This window comes from Rhea pennata, chromosome 32 (assembly GCF_028389875.1).
Source record: "Rhea pennata isolate bPtePen1 chromosome 32, bPtePen1.pri, whole genome shotgun sequence".
Lineage (NCBI taxonomy): Eukaryota > Metazoa > Chordata > Aves > Rheiformes > Rheidae > Rhea > Rhea pennata.
The window spans coordinates 238,180-262,196 of record NC_084694.1 but is presented as its reverse complement, the minus strand read 5'-3'; the positions used below and the strand labels follow the sequence as shown (position 1 = coordinate 262,196).

At 46.2% G+C, this 24,017-nt stretch overlaps 1 protein-coding gene across 1 annotated transcript; it reads right to left on the bottom strand.

The window, feature by feature from the left end:
* Window positions 1–2,682: 2,682 nt before the first annotated feature.
* On the bottom strand, window positions 2,683–23,574 carry ZC3H4 (zinc finger CCCH-type containing 4). The gene is made up of 14 exons (XM_062598274.1): window positions 23,316–23,574; window positions 13,098–13,317; window positions 12,191–12,301; window positions 11,492–11,714; window positions 10,456–10,601; window positions 10,207–10,303; window positions 9,948–10,093; window positions 9,441–9,554; window positions 8,958–9,069; window positions 8,412–8,521; window positions 7,543–7,901; window positions 6,349–6,749; window positions 5,751–6,047; window positions 2,683–5,024 (listed from the first exon to the last, which is right to left on the bottom strand). The coding sequence occupies exons 1-14, from the start codon at window positions 23,474–23,476 to the stop codon at window positions 3,544–3,546; spliced, it is 3,978 nt and encodes a 1,325-aa protein (XP_062454258.1). The 5' UTR covers window positions 23,477–23,574; the 3' UTR covers window positions 2,683–3,543.
* Between the last annotated feature and the right edge of the window lie 443 nt (window positions 23,575–24,017).

The following is a 24,017-nucleotide window of genomic DNA, read 5'->3' as shown; positions in this document are numbered from 1 at the left end:
CGACGCTGCCCCAGCGACGGCACTGAGGCCACACAGACGCCCTGGCGCTGGTACCTCCACGTCGAGCAGCCCTACCGAAAGGACGTCGCAAGGGAGAAGGGGAGGACGGGGTTCCCTCCTTGGCTAACGACGGTAGGAAAACAAAAGGTTATAGCTAATTTCTGTCACTGCAATTCTCTAATGGGTGGGAAACAACCACTAAATTCATATTCAAGCCAAATAGACCAGAGACTTTTAAAATAACTGCATCCTTTAATGGCAGTAATACAATTATAGAAGATTAAAGCGCTCACAGAAGAAATATAGATGACATTTTTGGAAGACAAGCGTGTTACAAAAGAAAAAAAAAAAGATGGGGAAGGGAAAAAAACACAAAGCCATGCAACAGAATAGTCATTGTAAAAATAACAATACAGTATATACATATTTGCATCAATGACCTCAACTCTGAAATAGTATTTACAATTTATTACAATCTCAGTTAGAGCATTATTATTATTATTTAAAGCTCTGGCAGATGGAAAAATATTAATGGATTAAAGATTGGTGATTTTATTTCATGGTGGCTACAGTCAGTGGAGTGCTGTCACTTATTCCTACAGGGTTCAATAGTCTTTTCTAAAAAAAATATTTACAAAAAGTTCAGGTTATTGTACAAACGCCACTGAATTTACAACTCCTCAATAAAAGCAATCTCACATGGCAGAAAACATCACAGGTGATTTATTTCTCTCCTCCCATTTGCTGTCACCTTTACACCAACCAGACTCCAGAGCAATGACTCCCACTGTCGAGACGCGGCCACCCGACCAAGCGAAAGCACGAGGACAACATCGGCGGTCGCTGGCTCCACAACCGGCTGCCTCACCCGTCGTCGAACTGTGTCTGGGAGAGGCGCAGGCTGAGATTTCCAGAGACGAAATCCCTGAGGGGCGTAGGCGGATCCCCAAGGCCGGCACAGCCCAGTGGCGCCCGCGTCTGCTGGGCTCCAGGACGGCTGAGACGCCAGTTTTAAATCCGTTTGATACAAACTTCTGCTTCCAATTAAAGCAGGGTGCAACAAGATGCAAAATGAATAGTGCCGACAGGAAACAGGACAATTTAATTAACACTGCTTGCATGGCAAGGTAAATGTAACGAAACTCCAGAGTCTGGGCTTCCAGATTTTAACACCTAATTTTGGCATTATCGATGCTATGATTACGTTTACCAAAACCAAGCGACACCAAGTATCTTAAGACCTTTTCCAAACAAAGTGTAACGCTCACAGCAAAACTGACCCAGTCTTATTTCAAAAGTTACTCCCTCGCTGGACAGTTCATCCTAAAGCAGATTATTCAGTGCTAGATGGCAAACTAAGAAAGCTTCCCCTGCCTTCACCCAATTCACAACGCAGGACAGAGGCCTGCAGACAAGCCACGGCGGCGGATGAGGTGGAGGAAGAGCAGCGGTGCTCCGCAGCGAAACCACGAGTGCAAGGGAAGCGGCCGATCCGGAGAGAAAGCGAGCGGCGCTGGAGGGCCCGGCCGGGCCGACGACCCCGCGCTGGAGCCGGCTGCGGGAAACGCCGCTCTCGTCTCGCGGTGCCTCTTTGCTGCCGCCGGGATTTACCCCCGTGAGCACACAGCAGACTAGGAAACGCTTGGAAAAATGGAACTCCATTTCTGTCAAAACTGGATTTCTTCTTACTCCATTAATCTCACAGAAGCTGACGATGCTGCATGCTGGCTGCATATACTGAAAGGGCCTGCTAATTTTTAATGAATTGCTACAAGGGCACAAAGTATTTCAGCCCCCCTTGGTGTAGCTTGTGCCTTAAAGACTGTGTAAAACGTCTCTGTGGCCAAACACCAGAGAACGTGTTTCCCACAGGCTCAGCAGCCCAACACTTGTGAGCAGGCGCCCAGTGTTCATGCGCGGTTATGGGCAAAAACCAGGAGGGAAGCATGGATCAGGACATCGGGAACGCCCTGAGGATTGGAAGGGAATGAGAGAAGTGCTATTTTATCATCCAAAAGAACAGGATGTTTTGCCTTTTCTGGCGCTTGGGTACATTCAGCTTTTCAAAGAGTGGGAACCCTGAAGATCATAGTTTTGGTCTATGCAAAGACGTGGTGTCTGCAAGACCAGCAAAGCATGTGAAGGCACACAGGAAAACACAGGGGAGGGCCCTCTCCTGCCTGACACAGGGGATTTATTAAGCTTTAATAACTTTTTACCCCACATACTGTGATGACTTCGCAATGACCCCACTGCCACAGAAAGAACTTGTCCCCAGATCTTCCTCCTTTCAAATACTACTTCTACAACTGTGGTTTCTCTACTACCCAGTTCCCATCTTGAAAATCTCAACCACCTATCTGCTAGCGCTGATTCACTTTTAGCTGTTTCTTTCCTGAAAACATTGTAAATGCAGTTTATCTTCCATGTGCACTGTTTGTTTATGCAGAGAATGAATCACAGGGGACATGCAGAACCTAACACTGATTTTCTACCCAAGAATACAGTTCATCTCCCTTTCCGATCTGGCTGCGCAGGACCTGCACGAACGTCTTGCGTGCGGGGTTTGCCCACTGACCTTCGGCAAAGATGGGAACAGCAACAATCTCTGGGGGAAATGCACTGAAAGCCCAACTGCGTTTGTGGAAAAGCCCTCCATAGGTAAAATACATACAAGTGAAATCTGATTGAGATTAATAATTTAATTTCAATAATACAAACTTTTTTTTGGTAGACTGCATAACTTTTTGGGATGTAAATATTCCATGACCATCCGTGGAAGCTCTTGGGAATTTAAGCCCTATTCTGGGCTCAGCTGAGTTGTCATGTAACCATACAACCTCCAGGAAATGGCATTAAAATATTTACTCAAAACAAAAACAAAACAAAACAAAACAAAAGCACCCCCTCCCCACAATTACAAAAGCAATCTCACATGGTTCTTTTTCCATGGTAATTCTGTTCACCACAGTAGAATTTTAAAAAAGGCTATGATACAAATACTTTAGTTTGTTCTGTTTTAGAAATTAACACATCTTCTACTGATCCGAATGGCTAACAGCTTTAATCTTTTAAAGCTACAAATATGAACCACATTCCTCTGCCATCCAGTCTGTCATTACCCTTCTCCTGAGTATATCATGTAGCAATTCTGGAGGGGGAGAAGTCAGGTTTTAAACACAACCTACTGTACAAAAGGAGGACAAGGTGGCTGGTGTGACAGGACAGCTACAACTTCCCAAGGAGATTTCAGGTATTTCATTATTTTCCCAGGATGATTTCAATCACTCTCAAAAGAAAGCTCTAAAACAAACTATTAGGTGTGAAACAAAATGCTGGTTATGACTGCACAAGGAGACTTTGATTTTTCTTTTAAAAAGCATCTTGGAAACTCTCTATATAGTTACAGCACTGACCAGAACCAGAAGGATTTATATACATGTTATATGGCTAAAGTGAGCACTAATGGAATTAAAAAGAAGAAAAATTACCAACACTGTGCGCTGCTATTCAATGCACGGACGCAAGGTCAGTCCTTTAATACTACTGGCAGAATGGCGAGGCTGTTGGGTCAAAGCCCTTAAAGACATCTTTCAGAGAGCCAGCATCTTGCTGCTCGCTGTCCTGAGCAGGGCTGTTCCCTGCAAAGGGACTGCCTGACCCAGACTTCGTGGTCTGCTTAACCATGCCGTAGACAGAGGGCACAGGGAGGTTGTGTACCCCCGGCTGGGGGGTCGTCTCCTGGGCAGGGGCGGAGGAGGAAGCGGCAGCGGCTTTGGGACGAGGCCTATTATAGCTGTTGTATCTGTCTGTGGCAGATTCAGCGCTTGCCTTCTCAGACTCAGGCTGATCCAATGCAGACCGCCGCACAAAGAGAGGTTCCTTGGCCTTGCTGGTGCTTTTGCTGGAGTCTGAGCTTTTCGAGGACGTACTGCCCTCACTGGGAGACTCTGCAGCCTTGCTGCCTGTGCTTGGAGTCCGGGGGTCATACAGGCTGATGGCACTAAGCACACTGCTTTGGCTGCTGCCTTTGCTCAGCCCACCGGCTGTGAGCAGCCTGGGGTCGTAGGGAGCAATGGCTGGGGCAGCCTCACCGCTGCTAGCAGAGGCAGCTGCAGGCTGAGCCGACTCTGCAGGTTTGGGGGCTCTAGACACCCCAGTTTCCGAGGACTTCTGCAACCTGGGGTCAGCCGGTGCTTTCCGCATCCGAGGGTCACTTGGCTTGTCACTCTGGCTGGAAGATGGGCTGCCAGCCGCATTCACAGTTTTTAATATTCTTGACAACAGCTCAAAGTCGGGGAGGCTGCTGCCAGATCCAGAGCCACACTCCCCCTGTGTGGCTCCCCCCCTCTGCCTGGGATCTGAAAGACCAGTCGTTTGGGGCCTGTTAAGACGTGGATCAAGAGCAGGCATGGACTGGAGAGCAGCTGGGACAGGAACAAATTCTTGCTTTGGGACTGGCAGTGGAATCAGATCCTCTGGGCTCCACAGGACCATTCGGGAAAAGTTCGGCTTGTTTAGGACTACATCTTTCTTTATGTGGCTGAACTGCTGCAACTGGGACCGGGGATCCCTTAGAGCATGGCCTGGCAGTGCATCTAAGGGGATATTGACTGGTTTGTCCCTTAGCACCCTTTCCCCTTCCTCCTCATCAGGACCCAAGGCAGCCTTTTGACCACCAGCAGTGCTGGAATGAGGAGCTTCCGGCTTTGGGGTGGAGGAGGGAATGTGTCGTGCAAGTCTTGGGTCAGTGGGTCCTGAATCCCCAGGGATGGATGGGCCAGAAACATCTGCATTTCGTGAAAGCCTGGGATCCCGCAGACGAGGGTCAGCAGGACGACCACCCCCTCCTGCCTGGGCCTTCTGCAGGCGAGGGTCACTCACTCCTGAGGATAGCCCAATTTCTCCATGGGAAGGCTGGGCATGAGGTCTGCTGGAGCTTTGCTGCCTTAGGGTTTTCAATATGGAGGTGACACTACTTCCACCGTCATCTTCGTCACTGGAATACCAGTTACCAGTGTCACCTGGGAGAAGGGAGAAGAGAGAGCAGCTCATAAGAGACATGCAAGTAAAGTATCTCCTGGTGTAATCCATTATGCCTATGAGAAGCACCCAAAATGTGTCCCATGTCCTTCACAGCGCACTCAACTCACACTGCTGAAATTGTCTCTGTTTCCAACCCCATGCAAAATAGCCTCAGCCTCTCTTGTCTAGTTTTCATACCCCAAATTTACAGAGGGCTGTAAGCATCCCTCTCTTCTTGTTCCTCCTCTCTGAAACAGACTCACCACAATTAAGCCAGCAAACCTATCTCATGGACCTTCTGGCCAACTGTTCCCACTTCGTCAGCAGACCTGCTCCTCTTCGTTCGTATTAGCTACGTGTTCTTTTGATTCTGGGGATTTTTTTTAGAAGCAGTGCCTTTTGTTCCCTAAACAGTTTCTGAGATACCCAGTAAGATGCTTCCCTCCACCTCCCTCTCAGTTGGCCCCTCTTTTGCTGATATCACAATCTCTACATTGCGCACATGGTTTACGTTCTGTCACTTGTAAAAGCACCAAAGCCAGCACTAGCCTGAGCCACAAAGACTGCTTCAAATGCTGCTGATGGGTTCTGAGAAGTGAAAGCCTTGGAGTAGGTGGGGAACAAGGTGAAGAGAGACCCAGACTGGGTAGAAGTTGAAGCAGATCCAAGATAATCTTCACCATGTACACTACTCTGAATAAAAGACATCGTATTTTGATACTTGCCTTCCTCATTTTCTCGTTCCTGCTTATTGCTCTCAGCTAGTCTCCGAGCCCTCTCTTCTTCCTCCTGCTGTTTCTGCTGGATTCTCAAATAAAGCGCTCTTTGTGCAGATGGCATGAAGTCAGGAATGTTGCCTGATGGTTTCCGCAACCCAGATGGCCCACCTTCACACAAAGCATCATGATCCAAGGATGGGTCAGGGAACATATGCTCTCCTGGAGGCCCCTCCATATCCTCATAACCACCATAATCTTCTGCCATGGAAAGATCATCATACGTTAAAAGTGCATCTCGTACAGCTGTGAAAAAGAACCAAACTTTGTAACTGCAACAGAAAAAGACTTCAAAATGAAACTAGTCTATCACAGACTGTCACTGTTTAGAATAAAACCTGTCCCTGCAATCAGCAACCACACGCCCCAAGTCACCAGAATGGAAGAGCATGTAACTCCATTCCCCTCTATCCCCCTTTCAGCCCTTTTGGACCTGCTGCTGTACCTGGGCGTTCAGAAAGAAAATTGAGTTCAAACAGCCTGTCCCTGGTATGGCACATCTAGCATGGCACCTGAGAGCAGTTCGAGACAGATCCTCAGTAGTTACCTGGGTCTCCCATCATGCCATGGTCCATGTCCAGGCCTTCTTGTGGTGGGTAGAAGTTATCGTAAAAGCCTTGTGCAGGTGGGACAGGTGGCATCATTCCAGAGTGTGGGGAATCATCTGGACCATAAGGCATCATTGGAGGCCCAGGACCCATTGGAGGCCCAGGATTCATCCCAGGGCCCATCGGCATGTCCGGGTGCATGTCTGGATGCATATCTGGGTGCATGTCAGGGTGCATATCTGGGTGCATGTCAGGGTGCATATCTGGGTGCATGTCAGGGTGCATATCTGGGTGCATGTCGGGGTGCATATCTGGGTGCATATCCGGGTGCATGGGTCCAGGCATTGGCCCAGGGGGTCCTCCTGGCCCAGGGAACCTGGGAGGAGGTGGACCTGGATGCCTGAAAGAGAACAGAGAAATGCAACTTCAACATGCATGCACTGTTTCTGGCAGAATGGGTTCCGTACTGCTCAGAAGAGCAGCACCTGCACTGGACCCAACATGAAAGGAAAACTCCTTTCCACCAACTGTGTTCTTCAGTTCTCTGCCTCACAGGCAGTTCCTTAATGTTTCAGGACAGCTAGATTCTGCACCATCCTTCTAAACACTAGCACAAAACAGCTACAACATGTCCAGCTCCTGCACTGTCCACCTACACTGGCTGCATTTTGGTGCTAGGGCAGAGCTCCTCTTGTACCAGGAGAAGAAAATGGGATGACCGCAAATGGACACAGAGTCGGCCCAGTCCAGGCTGTACTTCAGGAAAAGCAAGGGGGAAATTCATGCTGTTCTGACCATAACAAATCTCCAGTAAGGGGTCAGCAGGCAGGGAACAGACCTTTTGGTTCCCAGTTTCTTTGTCTGCATCCTATTAGGAGGTGCTGCTTGGGATCTGTGCTACTATTCCAACAGTTCTAAACATGGGCCATCGATATATTACTGACATTAAAACACAAACTAAACCATGGCTTAAGATAGCTTGCTCCTTTTGGAGAGAAACAGTGAGGAACAGTTTACATCTCCAGAGTGTCTCTGTTATTCTCAGAGAGATGGGAATGACAAATGACTATCTGTTAGGAAGGACCGCAAAATGAAACCCCACACAAACACCTGCAATCCTTATCTCTCTCCCAGTTGCCCAATGTTATTCTGCTAGGCACCTGCAACTGGCCTGACTGGATCGTGACACTTACCTCACACCCAGCTTCTCTGCCAGTTGCCCTGTAGGACGTACTACGATCTCAAACAGAGAAGGGATCTTCTTGTACATGTCCTGCTGCTGCTGCAGCTGCTGAGGGGAAAGAGGCTCATGCATTGGCGGTGGCATCTGAGGCCCTGGCGGTGGAAGTGGTGGTGGCGGAGGAGGTGGTGGGCCTCCAGGAATAGGCCTGCCATTTGGAGAAGTCGGGGCTGGTGGTCCAGGCGGACGAGGGGGTGTGGGCAGCAAGCCCACCCCAGGTGGAGGTTTGGGGAGTGGATTAATGCCCTGCTTCTTTAGCTCTTCAACTTCTTTCTCATCCTCTGCACCCGCTTCTGCATCATCTGCCAGCATCTGAGAAGATAAGGGAGTGAGAACAGATCCACAGAGCTGCCTGGAGACCACCACACTCCAGAAAACACAGCACAGAATCCCCTCTCTGTGACCATGACAGAGCTACTTGGCTGAGCACAGCCCACATACAGCCTTCATACAGCAAGTCTTTTGCACACCCTCCCCTTCCTTCTGTTTGCAGGATTTAGACAACTGCTTCCACACCCGACATATAAGAAAAGCTGCCAAGAGACTTTTATCAGGTTGGGGGGTAGGGGGCAATTCTCTGCAAGTCCAAGACTATTTTCACTGTATATTTTTACTAGTCCTTGAATTATAGACTAGTATGGAAAGGCTTTCATTATGCAGCATCTGAAAGACTCTCTTAGCACAAAGTCTGCTTTTTCAGCATTTAACTGCAATCACCACTATGCGTTATACTCTCTTCCCCTCCACTGGTGACTCTTGAACAGGCAGCAAAAACAGTCAAGACAAGAGAGCTAATGAACCTGCATTAACACTTTTCTGTACCTTGTCCAGAAGCTCTCGTGTTTCATCTGTGAGTGGCTCATGGGAAAACATGCAGTCATCCCCATTGATACAGTTGCCAGTGGTGTGGAACAGCTTACAAGGAAAGTCACGTTTAGGTGTTAAGGAGAATAAATCCCAACAGGCAATTACTCCAACTTCCTTCAATGGCCTGAGAGGCTTTTTTTTTTTTAATATGCACATTGTCAACTTCTGACCACTCCACACTGCAGGCATAGTCTGACATGTTTTACTGTATTTACAACATACACAAAGCTCATATCTGAAACAGGAAAGCTGAGACTAAAAAGGAACTGAGAGGGTCTTCTGCAGCCTTGGCTGCAGCTTCAGGCACCCCCAGCTGGTAAGTGGAGGACATATTACCCAGGAACGAATGCTATGCAGGTGTTTAGATTGAAGGCAGTTTACTGCAGGAACACACTCTTTTGGCTATTTTTTCTCCTCTGACCCACTATATGCATCTACTACAACACAGAGTAAACACAATTGATTTAAAGCTGGCACAATGAAACGATAAAAAAAGGATATCGTGCATGTAAGGGCAGTTTTCAGCCCTGGCACAGTAGCCAGTGATGTAAAATTTGCACAGTTCACGTTTCTTTGGTAATTCAATGTCATGACTGAAATTGCAGTGCTCACCCTGTTCAGAAATAACAAAACACTTATTAGCATGGCCAAGCAAAGTACCATACTATGAACTAAAAGGGGACAGGCATTTTTATACAATACTCTTTGTAGATACAAATTCTTCCCTGAAATCATTTAAATCTGGAGGACATAATGCTGTGACTGTCCATTCAAGGGAAACAGGAAGAAAACAGATGACTTTCAGACTGCCATGTATACATGTAGGTTTCTTGCACTCATTGCATCTCTCCTCCCACCCACATGGTGCCCACCTCTCATATACAAATACTGCACTTTAGGACAAGGACAGTCTTGCATCTGTATAGAGATATTTACATAAATATGTAACAGGAAAGCTGAGATTAATTTTAATTATTCCCTTACCCAGGTACACCTGCCTTCCACAAAGTATTTGCAGATCACTTTCCCTTTCTTGTCTGACTGCTGGTGGGGTTTATCATGATCATTCCGCCTGTAATTTCCGCCACCTCCTCCATCCTATTGGAATCACAATATGTTAGTTGACAGAGAATGTGAAATACACAGAACAGATCTAACAGCTTTGGACAGAAATAAGAATTTCCTGTGCATCCATTTCTGAGAGAGAACACACTGAGGTCTTGTATGAAAACCAGAGACAAAGACTACCGTTCTCAGCCTAGCAGGCTCTGGAAAACAACTAGATGAATGGCTTCCCAGTCAGCTGACCAGAATCCAAAATATTCAGTCTGTTCAGATGGGACAACTGTCACTTATCTGAGGAAGCCGTGCGTTTTTTTGTTCCTGTGAAGGCTTTCTTAGAAGCCTGACCAGAGTTACAGAGCGGAACGGGGGAAGGAGACCCATGCAGCACTACAGTAAGCGATTAGAAAACAAGTAAGAGCTGCTTACTCCCATGTCCTCTTCGTAGTAATCGTCATCCTCATTCATTCCACCACCTTTTCCCATTCCACTTCTGTTTCCACCTCTTCCTCGTCCCCTGCCCATTCCTTTGTTTCCTCTTCCTCTCGGACCACGCCCACGCCCTCGATTTATACCTGAAACACATGTCAACATTTGTAATCTATCCCTTATGTAAAACATGAGCTGTGACAGAAGACAAGGCAGGGACCTGTGTTGGCTGCCCAGCACAGCTCATTATCCCACTCACCTCGCCCTCGACTCTCCTTACTCCTGCGGTACTGGTTCAGCTCTTTTGAGTAGTCGTCATACTCATCATCACCCATGGGCTCCTCATTGTCGCAGTACTGCAGTCCAGAAGGATCAATGCACGCAGTGAGTGGGATGAAGCACAGCCTATTCCCCCTCAAATACAAACCTCCCAACCCTGAAAGAGAATATTCTCTTGCCTCCACCTTAACGGTTGGAGAGTTAACTGCTGTTCAGTAGCTGCACTTACTTCCATTTCTTCATCATACATTTCCTCCTCTTCTTCTGGATGGTCACCTCTGCCTCTCCCACGGCCCCCTCGGCCCATGCCTCGACCTCCTCTCATTCCACCTCTGCCACCTCGCCCTCGGTACCCTCTTCCTCGGCCACGTCCACCTGGAAAGGACACAGATCAGGTCAGCTTTGTGCCGCTGGACTGCAGTGTACATTAACCAAAGTGATCACAATGAGCTCTCTTCAGAGCAGGTACCATATCTCAGTATAATGCCCCTAACTTCTCCCATATTTTGTGGTCAGTCAGATCTCTTTATAGCAACAGATATCTAAGCTATTGCTTGTGACAGCACCCTTACTGGGAGGCTGGGTCAGAACAATGTACCCCTCAAATATATTCAAGAAACACAATGATGTGCCAAACTAGGAAGAAAAATGGTAGCTAACATTTCAGTACAGGATTATCAGTTCCTGGAGTTACTTGATGTTAAGTGAATCAGTTTTTAATATCCTAAAACAATGGATTCTTAAGAGGCCAAAGGATAACCTTTTTAAAAAAAATGATACTGTGACCACAGGTCAGTTGATGCAGAGTGATGTCAGACTCATAACAAAACAGACTTAATTCTGTGTATTCCAGATGTGATGATACTTGACTTCTTACATTACAAGTCAACTCTACTTCCCTTTCAGATAAAGGTTTTGCTTTATTTTATTCATTTTTAACAACTTATGTGTTTTTAAAACCATCTACACTAGGAGGAATACTGTCAATTTAAAACATAAATTATCCAGAGGGATCTGAACTTTCTCTTTGCAATGGAAAACATGCAGATGTACTTCCCTCTGTCAGAAAATAATGCCAATGACTGATTTAGGCCCTGATGGTTGCAGCTGATGCTCCACAGTCAGGGCTCCATGCAGGCATGGCAGTTAACCTGCATGAACCTTACTGCATGAGCAGGGCCTTCACTAAGCTGACAAAAAATATGCTGTAAGTAAAGCCTGTAAGAAAGACAATGAAGAAAGCACATCTACAAATTGAGCCATACCTCGCCCTCTGTGAGAACCCTCCTTTGCTCTCCGGTACTGGTTTAGTTCTTTTGCAAAGTCATCATAATCTTCTTTCCCCATGTCTTCATCCTCTTCCCCCTCATACTGACCATACTCCTCATTCTCATAGTCCTCATACATGCCATAATTCTTGCTCTCCATTTTAGAGTAGCTCTTCTTTTGCAAGGGAGCACTGTGAGAGGATGCATACTGCTGGTGGGACTTCAGAAAAGGTAGACAGATTAGCAATGAAGGAACAACCATTCCAGCTGAATGTATCTGAAGAACAGCAGGTCCCTGGAATATGCCCCATCTCTCTTGAATAGCCACTGAACTGCTGAACTGAAGGTCTTTTCCCCAAACCTGTAGAGCCCCGCATGTTTTTGTTTGCTCATTTATTTTACTGGCTCATTTCCTTCTGCTTTTCCCCATCTCTTTGTTTGGAAGGGGCTATTTAATTTTGATCAGCAAATAATAATAAGCCTAATACGATTTAATTTTGGAGACTCATAAAGAACACAGTAACAAATAGGCAAAAAGTGAAAGAGCTAAATGACTACAGCCAAAGCCAGATTAGGAGAGTGGCCTCTGGCCCCTAGATGGTGCTAGACAGGCATCTATGTTCAAAGCCTGCAACACTTCTCTGACCCAGTGCCAGAGAACAGCTTCCCCCTCTCCACATGCTGCCAAGTACTTACAGAAGCATAGGGAGGGCTGTATTCCCTATATTTTCTGTGTCCCTTTTCATTAGGGCTGAAGTCTGAGTCCTCACTATAATCAGAGAAGTCTTCACTGGAAGAGGCATGGCGCTGCAAGGCAAGGAAAACATGCTGTGAAATTTTATTACAGGCTAGATATAACTCTTAACACTGTTGCCAGGCCTCTGGCCTTTTATACGCAACACAGGTAAGTCTCAATTTTTTTTAGGTAACTCAAATTTTGTTTAAGAAAAATCTTCACAGTGTTCTCCAGATTTTATATTTACAATACAAAAGGCGCCAGGGTACTACATGTTCCACTCTAGAGTCCATAGAAACTGAAAGCCTCTTATCAGACTATTTAATCAGTCTCTTAAGGACACAAGCATGATATGCCTTTTGTGATCCAGAAATTCCTAGGACTTTAGTAATAAACACCCTTGATTTTGCAAATCTGGTAGTCTGTAATCTCTTTTGAGGTAAATATGCTCACAAAATAATTTCCCAAATCAAAAAAACTATTTCTTCCCACTCCACATTCAGACAAGACATGTCATCCCCTGCTTCTGCTCTTGGTTTACACTCATCCTCTGCTGATCTGTCTCCTTTGCATTGCATGCTCATGTTGGTTTGTGCCAACCTCAGAGCCTCTGCGCTATGCTTGCTAGCCCTGAGGTGCAGAGGGCATTAAGGCTCCAACAAGCCTGCAGAAAGCCTGCAAGCACTTGCACCTTGCTATTAGTGTTAGGGAACGAGCCTCAAACCACCCACAGTAGTGTCAGACAATTAATTCCCTGAAGACATCTGATGGCAGAGGAAGCATGCTGTGAGGTATCCTGGAAGAGCTGTGTTGGGATCCCTGGCCTGGATAAGAGGACCTGGGAGGCAGAAGCACCAAATGGCTCACCTTGTGTTTGGATTTCCTTTTCTTTTTGGCTCTCCTTTTCTCTTTCTCTCTCTCTTTCCTACGTTTGCGCTTCATCCGTCGATGGGCCTTCTCATCATCTGAATCACTATGATGCTTTTCCCCTTTCTCCTTCCGACCCCTCTCGTGAGATTCAGAGGCAACCTGGGCCTCCTCTCCTCCATCGTCCTCCAGCTCCCCTTCTTCCAGTTCTCCATCCTCCCTATAAAGCAGAAAGGCACATTTACATTTCCCTTGTCCCAAAACTGCTTACTATGATTACCAGCCAGGCATTTGGCTCTGCTTTCAAGAGGACAGAAATTCTGAGTATCTCAGTTTTGCACATCTGACTGCAAAAGCTGACTCTATTCATCTGGGCCACTGAATCCATTCAAGCTGTCACTCAGTCTGGAGTCATACAAAGTAGAGAAGTACTTCTGCTTTTCTACCAAAGCTGTTTGCTCAGTCCAGAGTTAAACACAGCAAAGAAGTATATCTCACAAACAATGCACTGAACCCACAAAATTACAGCATTCAACTTCAGGATAAAATTATCAGGAACTTACTCAAAGAACTGAAATTAGTATCCTAATAAAAAAAATCATTCCTCTAGAAGACAAGAACTCCAGTTAATTACTGCTGAAAATCCATTTCCTCGTGTCCATCTCAATTACTGCATGAAATACAGCAAATCAAGGAGCACTAATTCTTTTAAGTATTTAATATAGCACTAGCACTGACAGAAATGTTTTAAATGCTGTTTCTTTTAAAATTACCTGTACTTTTGTTTAAGAGAAAATATATTTGAGATCGCATTTGAAATGAAGATTATTTTAAGAAAGTGTAATTTGTTTTGCAATATCACACTGATGAGCCAAATCTAGAAATTTGTGCCTAATTTCTTCTATGCTCTCCACTTCATGCTAGCATCACAAATAATTGTGGTTAGGTGATAAAGTAAATTTTCAATTTCCTCAGAGGATTCCCCAGCCACATTCAATTAAATTCAATTAAAAATTACTCAGATATGGGTTAATAACAACTTTTTACAACCTCACAGTAGATTAAATTTTTAATACAGTAAAAGTTCAGTCATCTCCCTGCATCCTCTCAGATTTCCTATAGGGCTATGCCTCTCCATCTCTCCTAACAAGTCCAGAGTGGATTGCCTGCATTTGTTGTTGCATGATTTGTTCAAAACAAAAGCGGAGATAGAAGAGCAGACGGAAATTCATCTGAGCTGAGAGACCAACACACATGCTAAGATCTGAAGATGGGCATTTTTCTCCTGTGTCATGGCAGCACTCTGCACACAGCCAAAGTTCCCAGGGCTCTTCCCGGGGCCAAGCCCGCCGCTAGCACCAGCTCAGGTGGGCTGCAAGGCTGCAGGGGATGCAGGGCCGCTGGGAAGAGCCGCTCCTTGCGCTGTAAACACCACAACACTGGCTTGTTGACACAGAGTGTTTGCCTTTTGCAAGGACTTCTCCTCACTGTGTCACATAGCAACCAAATTGTGTTTGGTGCCCTACAGGACACAGAACTTACGCTAAAGAGCTGTCAGTCTCCAGTGTCTCCTGGAGTCTCCTCCTCCCTTCTCATTTAAGCTAAACTATAATTAAAAATACAAACACACACTTGTTTATATATGCTGCTGCTTTTCACAAACAACAATTTAGGAAGGTAGAACATCCAGGACAATGATCTTTGACATGCATTCCTGTGATTTTTTTGGCTATGGAAAGACATTAAGGCAGACTGCCTTGGACACTATGAAGTTCCCTCTTCAACACTACAACGGGTGCAGCAGCAACAGCAGCACACTGCCTGTGCATGGAGAAACCAGCTACGCCGTAAGAAGGAGCTTTGCTGACTTGGTAGCTCTCAGGGAGGTCTGGAGACTGGAAAGGATTTTATGAACAACATGGTGGAGCCTCTCGAGAATGCCTGATGGCTCTAGAAATAGCTCTATTACAGAAATAAGCAGGCCTGTTGAAAACTCGGGTTACGTTAAAAAAAAAAAACACACACACACAACAACAAACCTGAATGATTACCCCAAATACACACACATGCATATCAGAACCTACCAAAATGAGCTTTAAAAATCACCAGGAAGCACTATTTCATCATTTCCAGCATCCTGGACAGCAAACACCTGGCCCTGCCCTCCATTCCGGACATCCATTCTTACCTGATTCAAAGTCCTTTGCTTGTTTTGATTTGCAATTGCAACACCTTAATAACAGACTAACTCCAAAATCAAGCTCAGTGAAGTGGTGCGCATTAACCTCCTAAACCTGCAACATAATTCCTGGGCGTATATAAAATTTTTAAAAGCAAGTATCAGTAGAAATGACTTCCGGCTAGCCATCAGAGGAACTCAGCACCCTCCTTGCATTCATATTCAGTGAGCTAAGAGTATGTGGAAAAAAGTTTGAGCAACTCACACTTCACACAGAGCTGAGCAGGAGCGAAAACAAAAAACCCACAAAAAGCTTATGAAAAGGAATTTTAATGCCTGCATTATGCCCTTTCAAAGCCTCTCTCCTTTGTCCGTAGGACAAGTCTGTCAGCCACTTCAAAAAAAAATCTCTCAAAATACTACCAGGTTTTTAGACTCTCTTTCCAACAACCTACCAGTCAAGGCTTCACGGCAACTACAGTGGACCAAAACACTGCTGAACCCTACCCCCTGGTCCCTGGACAGGCTCCCAGGACACGACAAACCAGCCTGAACAGAACAGAAAGATGCATGGTTTTGTAGCTCATTTAAAATGGCGGCCTCAAAACAAAGCAAAGGAAACATTTCAACTTTTTACATCACTCTTCAAAGAACTAACAAAAAAGAAATTACTTGGGAAATGTGTAGTTAGACAGGAGAATGATGTAGGAAAAATGTGCTTTAAGAAATAGCCAAAGGGACTGCATTTCCCAGGATGTGATAATCTGTATGACTTGACACCTGATACAAATAACAGAAAAACTCACAGTGCACTGCCTGAAGATATGTGAAAAAGTGAAGTCATAAAACTGGAGGGGGGGGAGGTCTTCAGCTAGGGTAAATCAGCCTAGCTCAGGTACAGCTATCCCGATCTCAAACTGCCGGGGATACAGTTTAGGGCAGTTATTGCAGTTTCGCCCTGCGAGGTATGCGACCAGCATGAGAAAACTTCTGCCAGGCCAAACTGTAGGGAAGAGAACAAGCGGGGAGGCCAGGCTGCTCTCCCCAGTACTGGCAGTCCGCTACGCCAAGCAGTTGGTGAGCTACGTTATAAAAGCCTGCTGCGGCCTGGTAAATTCATTCACAACATACGTCTTGGAATGCACGATATTCTCTTTGGAAAAACGGATATTCCCTTTGGCACTGCTCTGTTCAAATTATCATCATTTACTCTCTCCCAGACGTCCCTGCCAACTGGGTACTGCAGGGTTGCTCTTACTTTCCTATCTTCCGCATTGACTTCATGAGGAAGAAATGCTCCCGTCAATACGGCGCTGCTAACACCTTAACTGCAATTCCCAGTAGTGAAAACTACACATCATTTTTGATAGTATGCACACACACTTTTATCCTATCTTGAGTTACTCTGATCTGATGTAAAGTTCATAGGAAACTATAACCCTGGAGCTGTGTCATAATCTATTCTTGGTTCAAAATCATGCCATTAAATTCGCTGTGGTTACAGAAGTGAACAAGAAGGCTACCGAGAAAAATGCGTAAAAATTTATGGCTACTGTATTACCTGAAAAACATCAAGAGGCAGGATGAAGCGAATCTATAGAAAGGACTGTTGAGATTTTTAACAGATGAATTTTAGTTATTTAATCAATACATAAGTCATACTGAGGAATAAAAGTGAGTCTGAGAAATCATTTTTACACAAATCCTTAGATATCGAGCTGAATCTTAGGAGGTGCAATACAATCTCCTGTAGTTTAACTCCAGCCCTGCTGGATCTCAGTAGATATGGGCCAGAAATGATTATACGAACCTCAGAGAGAGACTGTAATGCTTAACTCATGCAGTACTCGGAAAGTGCTTTGCAAACTTTGGGCAGTAGGCACCACAGCAGGTATTATTTAACTGCTGAGTTTGGCTTTTGTTTTTAAACACAACGAAACAGAGAACAAGGTAATTTGAAATATGGAAACTGATGACTAAAGGACATCTGAAAATGACGGAATGATTTCTAATACACGAATAAAACCCAGAAGCAAGTACAAAGCGACGAGGTTTTGTCATTTTCCGAGGATAGCTCCCATTTACAGTCACTGTGGTTGCACAGTACAGAGGCCGTGTGGTGGTTAAGTAACCAATGTATTTGCAGAGAACAGTGACTGTGGGAAAATCCTCCACTAAGCCCGGGCTCATCCCGTACTTTCCTATTGTCCCTGCCCACTTTCTATATTTAGGGTCGTCTCCAGCACAGCACACATCCATGGCTTAGCACAAGAACCAACTTCAGCTACAGGGCGACGGCTGTGCCGTCACGGCCACAGCGTGACATGACACAGCGCCACCAGCTACTGCCGCCCGCCGCAGACATGACACCACGGGCTGTCACCCATGGTACCCAAAATTGCAATCACACAGTGCATGCCAGAAAAAAAGCCTTTACCGATCATTATACTGCAGTAGTTTGGCAGCATGCACATTTTTCCAAACTACAGGGAAAAGGGTAGAGATCAACATGTTTTAATAAATTACAGCAATTCTGCTATTGTTTAAAGAAGTAATGTCACTTTATATAACTAATATTCTATTAAATTTGGAAATAAGCACACGAAAGCAACAAATGAGAACTATATGTTCTCAGATGAATCCTGTACTACGGATATAACTGACAGTTATAACGATATATTCTACTAATCCTGATAAAGGTGTTCCTTTCTTACTATACCTAAAGTAAACTGGATAGAAAAATAACAGACCTTGAGCTCCCAACCTCAGACAAATACAAGTGTTTTCATTATTATTAGGAAAAGAAAGAGCTTTGTATGACCTCAACTGCACTATATACCTGTGCACTACATACCTAAGAGCAACTTCTGTACATTGCCACTGTAAAAATCAGTGCATGGTGCTTGTCACTGGAGAGCAGAGTTGGGATAGTGACTAATATCTGACTTGCCAGTCTGCCACAAGAAACCCTTCCTCTGCACAACAGCTATTTGCACAACAGGTGCAGCTAGCCATGAAATCTTCCGTATGGTGCGATCTATTTTGGTGGAGTGGATCCACAGACGACAAAACTGAGGGTTAATGTACACAGGGAAAGGGCTGCAAGATAGCTCCCTTAACTTAAAGGAATGCAAAATATGTGGTGCAAATGCTTCTTTTCAGAGCAATGGAGTGGGAAGGCTTTGAAAATAAACTATAAATGCAAATGTTCAGGAAGTCACTGGACTGAAAATCTGCAAGATCTAATCTCATGATAATCAAATGTTAACTTCTAATCATACACGATTTAAAGCAAAACACTTGATGTGAACTAGGTTGTACAGCACATGTTCATACCTTTAGGATAAACATCTTCTGCCTCAAACAGTGAGCAAACAAGAGAGTTTATAAAGAAGTTGATTTTTTCCATGAATGATCTGATGTATTTAACCAGCACACTCCATGGGAGAGAAAAGAAGATCGCGTAACAAATTAAAAGCTAAGATTAGTAAAACCAGGTGAAAGCTAAAAATTAACAAGATAACCAACTGAACGAGCAGTTCACTTGGGTGGGAAGTTTTTTGTGTGTGTGTGTGTGTGTGTGTGTGCGCGTGTGTGCATGTGTGTGTGTGTGTGTCTGTGTGAGAATAGATCACTCCAGTTGAGAGCAAATCTCCATTTATGCTATAACCTACTTCAGAACAAGGTTTAAAAATGGATCCCTTTCCAGTTTTGTAGTATGTACTAAAAGGCAGGGATATGGTGCTGCTTTAGGGGGGAATGTGGCTCTTCCACAAAGATATATTGTCTTCATTTTACACTCTAATTTATGGCTTTCAGAGGCCCTCCTTATTGGAACACACAAGACTAGGATTTTCAAAGTAACCTACACTTCTAGCGAAAGGTTATTAAACACACACTCAATGCTTCAAAAATGGTTTAGCATTTGCAGATACCAGAACTTTACTCCCCCACTAACTTCCTATTGCTAAGCCAGAACGTGTTCTACGAAGCAGCACACCTGCACAGTCCCTACGCCTCACTCACAGAAGAGTATCCAGAGATAAATCTCTTCTTTCACCAAAACACTGACACATTCCAGAATAATCCCGAAGGAACTAGAACTAAGCTGAATCTCTTTGCTCCATGAGTGTGCCTATCTCAAACTTTATTTCAAGTGGAAATCAGGGAAAATAATCAAGCAAGCAATAAAAGAACAATCACCTTGAAGGCAGCAAGGCCTCCAGAAAGAGGCCTGTCATGTGCAAACTGTTCTGACTGGGGCAGAAGTCATTACAATTTATCAGCCTTTTTTAAACCTATCTTCTACTCCATGTTTTTCATTACAGGACATGTATAACAAGTATGTTCTATCAATTCACTAGAAAGGAAGCTTTGAGAGACATCCTTCTAGGCCACTTGAACCTGAAATCACTTCTGACGCGGACACTGCTAGTCTGCTATCAAGGCAAATTCTACTTTCATGCCCATAAAGCCCATGTTTTTGAGAGATACTTATACTTTTTTCAAGTACTTATTTTAACTACAATTCAAGATTTATTTGGGAATGTGCTTGACTCAACTGCTAACTACTAATGTCATTTGTGTTTGGAAATTGGCTCCTTCCCATTCCTACTACTGGATTCTTTGGTGAAATCGTAAGGCTGAGCTGTGATGTCCTTTCCACTGCCACTGCAAGGCTGCTGTCACAGCAATGGGATACGTCAAAGGTACTGAAAAGCACGCTTAGTCTGGGGCTTGCTTTAGCCATTCTTTAACCAGCACAACACGCCTGGCTGCCAGAGGAGCAAGGCAGAAGCAGTACCTCGCTCAGCACAGATAAGAACCCCTTTGACTCCTACTGCTAATATTTAACTATATAAAAATATGTATATTCACTTTATGAAATCGCTCAGCCATTCCTCTAAACTTCTGACATTAGAGCAGTTCCTGTTTTTTTATACAATTATACTACATTCCCTCAAAAAGCAGAAATTGAACCTAAAATTTACCAACAGCCTACTTTTTTTCTATTTCATCTGTCCTTTCCAGATCATCTTGACATCGATAAAAAATGCTTACGACATCAGTCAGGAGCCAACAATCATAAACCATTTGGGATTTTGTTGGGATCAAGAGTGGAAGTATAAAGCATAACAGGTACATACATTTAGTATAATAGTTTAGGGGTATAGCAGAATAGTTACTAACTGAATGCATTAGGAAAAAATCCATGCTATGAGTTTCCACCCTTTCTGAACTACCAGAGCTAAAAACATTTTTGGTCAGGCTAGTAATATTTTCAAGCTCTGATGGCGGACCTTTGATGAAAGGGAAAAAAAATCAAAGCTTTATGACTTCATGGCAAAGTTAAGCTGCAGAAGGTGGCTCATAAGGGAGAAAGATCCCACTATGAACATTTAAAATAGTAACAGAAAGGCATAAAAGACATCGCTAGATATTGTTTTATATTTACTGCAGCATAAAAAACCCTTTCTAAAATACAGTAAAATTTGTAACAAAAGGTCCTCTACTAATTTTCTGTAACAAGTGCTTGCATTATTTCATAGTCAAAGCTTAAGCAGATGTATACACTTTTTTTTAGTGAATGATTTAAAAACAAGAAGGAAACAAAATAGCACAAATTTGTACAACTGTATCTGTGTGCTTACAGGAAACTAATATTGCTTCTTCCACCCATGAAAATGTAAACTGGATGAAATACTCCAGGGCAAAAGTGTGTGTTTTTGCTTTACATGAAAGAATAATATAAGAGTCAAAAATAATCTAGTGAGGGGAGAAAATACCAACTGCTGTGCATAGTGTTCTTACTTATATTTTGAATCATGTAAAGTATTGTGAAGAACAAACTTGTAAGAACTTTTCATAACATACCTGATTAACAAAGGAATAATGAAAAGTAGAAAGAAATCTAGGACACTAAAGAGATTCTTACAAATTGGGTGCTTACACTGTACATTGCTATTTGTCCTGCTTAAACTTCTCTAATTATCAAACATGAGACTGTACATGGGGATGGGGGAAAAATGTGTGATGACATTTGGGAAACAGTGCTTTCTTTGCCACCTTTTTTTTTAACACACTTCTGAGTTTGTTAACAAAACTTTTTAACAACTTTGCTGTTTTATGGGCAGACCTGCACCCAGGGGTAGCCTGTTTACTGTCAACGTAATGGAATGAGGATGGAGTCTGGAGACAAAGCAATGGATCCACAACCTATGTCTAGATGGCACCAAGGTTCAGAGTGGTATGACTTTTACTGAGGTATCTTAGTGCTACTTCACCAGGAAACGTCACAACAGACATATTTTGGAGTAAATTGTGTGCTTTTGTGACTTTTTTTTTTTTTAAACACACTGGCAGGGTGCACAACTCTATTAATAGTCATTACAAACGGGTAGAATTCTGCTTGGTTTGTACACACATTGTATTAACTCATGCCTTACACAAAACGTATCCTAAAGATGATCTCAGGAATTTTTTTTTTTTTTGGTGGGGGGGGGAGAAAGGAAAAGGTATAATTTAATTATTCAATAAAAGAGAATACTTACCAACCCAACCCTGCATCATAGGAAAAACAAAACTCCTTAGAGACAAAGGCACGCTAACGTATAAAAGCAGCTCTCTGTACTGCACACCTGCCCTCCAGGGGAGTGGGAAGGGAGCAAACCTTTTTTTTTTCAGATAAATATACATGATTAAGCTGTTTATTTTTGTGCATTACACAATACTTTCTGGCTATAGGGTTTCCAATAAAAAAGTGCTAATAAAGTCTAATAAAGGAAACAGCTGAAGTTATGTTTTGAGGGAAGGGAGAAGGTGCTTTACATACATCTCTGAGGAAAAGAGGAAAGAGGGTTTCCTGGGGGATTTTAAACTTTTCAATACCTTGACATAATGGGACCACTTGAGATTCCAGCTGTGGAAGTGAGTCTTTCTATATAAAGGGGACGAGGGAGGGCAAACAAGGGTATCACTACTCAACACATCCCATACCATGCCAGTGCCTAGAAAGCTCCACATCACAACCCCAACGCCTTTCTGCTCAGGCCGCACTCCCTAACGCCCCAGCGTAGCCAGGAAATTTTTAAGAAGCAGCTGAAGACAAAGGGGACGTTAATGAGGCCAGCGCTGCCCAAGAGAATAACGTCACTAAAGACCTCATTAAGGACCCCAGAAAGCCTTCCCCTGGCCCTGCCCTGCAAGCGGGGTCCTCTCTCCCCGTCTCCTCGCAGCCTCCCCTAGGCCCCAGCCCCAGGCTCCCCGCTCCGGCCCCTGCCCTGGCCCTCAGCCCCCCGGCGGGGCCTGCTACCCCCGGCCTGCTCCCCACCTGCGCTGCCTGGGCCCCCCCGGCCCTGCGCTGCCCCCCAGCCCCGCGCTGCCCCCCCGGCCCTGTCCCCCCGCCGGGCCCCTCCGTGCGCCCCTTCCCCTGGCTCTTCCCAGCCTCGGCCCCCTCCCCCCGCCCTCCTGGCTCTTCCCAGACTCGCCACCCCCCCCGCCCCAAACCCCCGGCTCTTCCCAGCTCCTCTCCCCCCCCAGCCACTTCGCTGTTCCCAGGCCCTTCCCCCCCAAGTCCAGACCCCCGGCTGTTCCCAGGCCCTGCCACCCCCCCAACTCCCCCGGCTGTTCCCAGGCCCTGCGGCCCCCCCCCTGCCCAGCTCGCTGCCTGTCCCCAGCCCTGGCTCTCGCCCCTCTCCTCCTCCTCGCAGCCCGCCCGGCCCGGGCCCTGGGGACCCCCCGAGCCTCCTGGACACTATCGCCCCCAGCCCTGTGCCCCCCAGCCGGGTTTACCCCCCTGCCGCCTCGGGTCTGCACCCCACTAAGCCCTGGCTCCCCCGCTCACCTCAGGCCCTGTCCCCCCGCCCGGGCCGGCGGCTCTCGGGCCCCGAGGACCCCCCCCCGCCCCGGTTGCCCCCCGCCACCTCCTCCCGGTCACCCGCGGCCCGTCCCTGCCCGCCCCCCCCCCAAACCTGGTCCGGCGAGCCGGACAGACAGACACAGACAGACAGAGAGGCTCTCGGGAGAGGCGGTTACTGGACCTTTCGTCCGGGCCGTGGTGGAGTTGGAGCGGCGGCGGCGGCCGGGGGAGGCTGCAGCTGCCGCTGTCGTGGTGGTGGCAGGACGGAGATGGGGGGGTGGAGTGCGGGCTGGGGGGGGAGGCGGCGGCGGCGGGGGGGACACTCGGGCTCTCCACGGCCATGGGCGGGGGGGGAGAGGGGGGAGCACACGGGGCACAGTCACTGTACAGAGCGGGGGTCGGCACGGCCCGGCTTTCCGCCTGCCCCGCACTCCACGGGAAGGCACACAAAATGGCGCCCGCCGGCACGCAGCCGCGCCGAGGCAGCGCCCCACACGGCCGCCGGAAAAGCCCGAGCGCCGCCGGAAAAGCCCGAGCGCCGCCGAACGCCCTCCCTCCCTCCCCCCTCGCCGGGGCACGCGCGGCCTGACGCGGAAGCAGCCGGAGGTTGCCGAAAGAGGGCGGAAGCAACCGATCCGAGGGGAGCGGGAGGAGACGGAACTTTCCGAGCGAAGCCGAGCGATGTCGGAATGTGCCGAAGAGGTGCGGCGGAACCAAGTGCGCCGCGGCGGGAGGGGGGGGAAGCTGTGCAAGCGAGCGCGGAAGAGGCGGCTGCGAGTCCGAGCGCGGCGGCTGCCCCAGTTCTCAGAGGGATGTTGGAAGGAACGAGCCCCTGGAACGGCTCTCCGGGGGGATTCGAGGGCGCGGGGCGGCGGGGGCTGCT

Coding starts and splice junctions, on each gene's coding strand:
- ZC3H4 (XM_062598274.1), bottom strand. CDS start 23,476: ATGGCCGTGGAGAGCCCGAGTGTCCCCCCCGCCGCCGCCGCCTCCCCC. Junction 10,602..11,491: donor GGGTTCTCACAGAGGGCGAG/GTATGGCTCAAT, acceptor TGTCCTTTCCAG/GTGGACGTGGCCGAGGAAGA. Junction 9,555..9,947: donor ACTACGAAGAGGACATGGGA/GTAAGCAGCTCT, acceptor TGATTCCAATAG/GATGGAGGAGGTGGCGGAAA.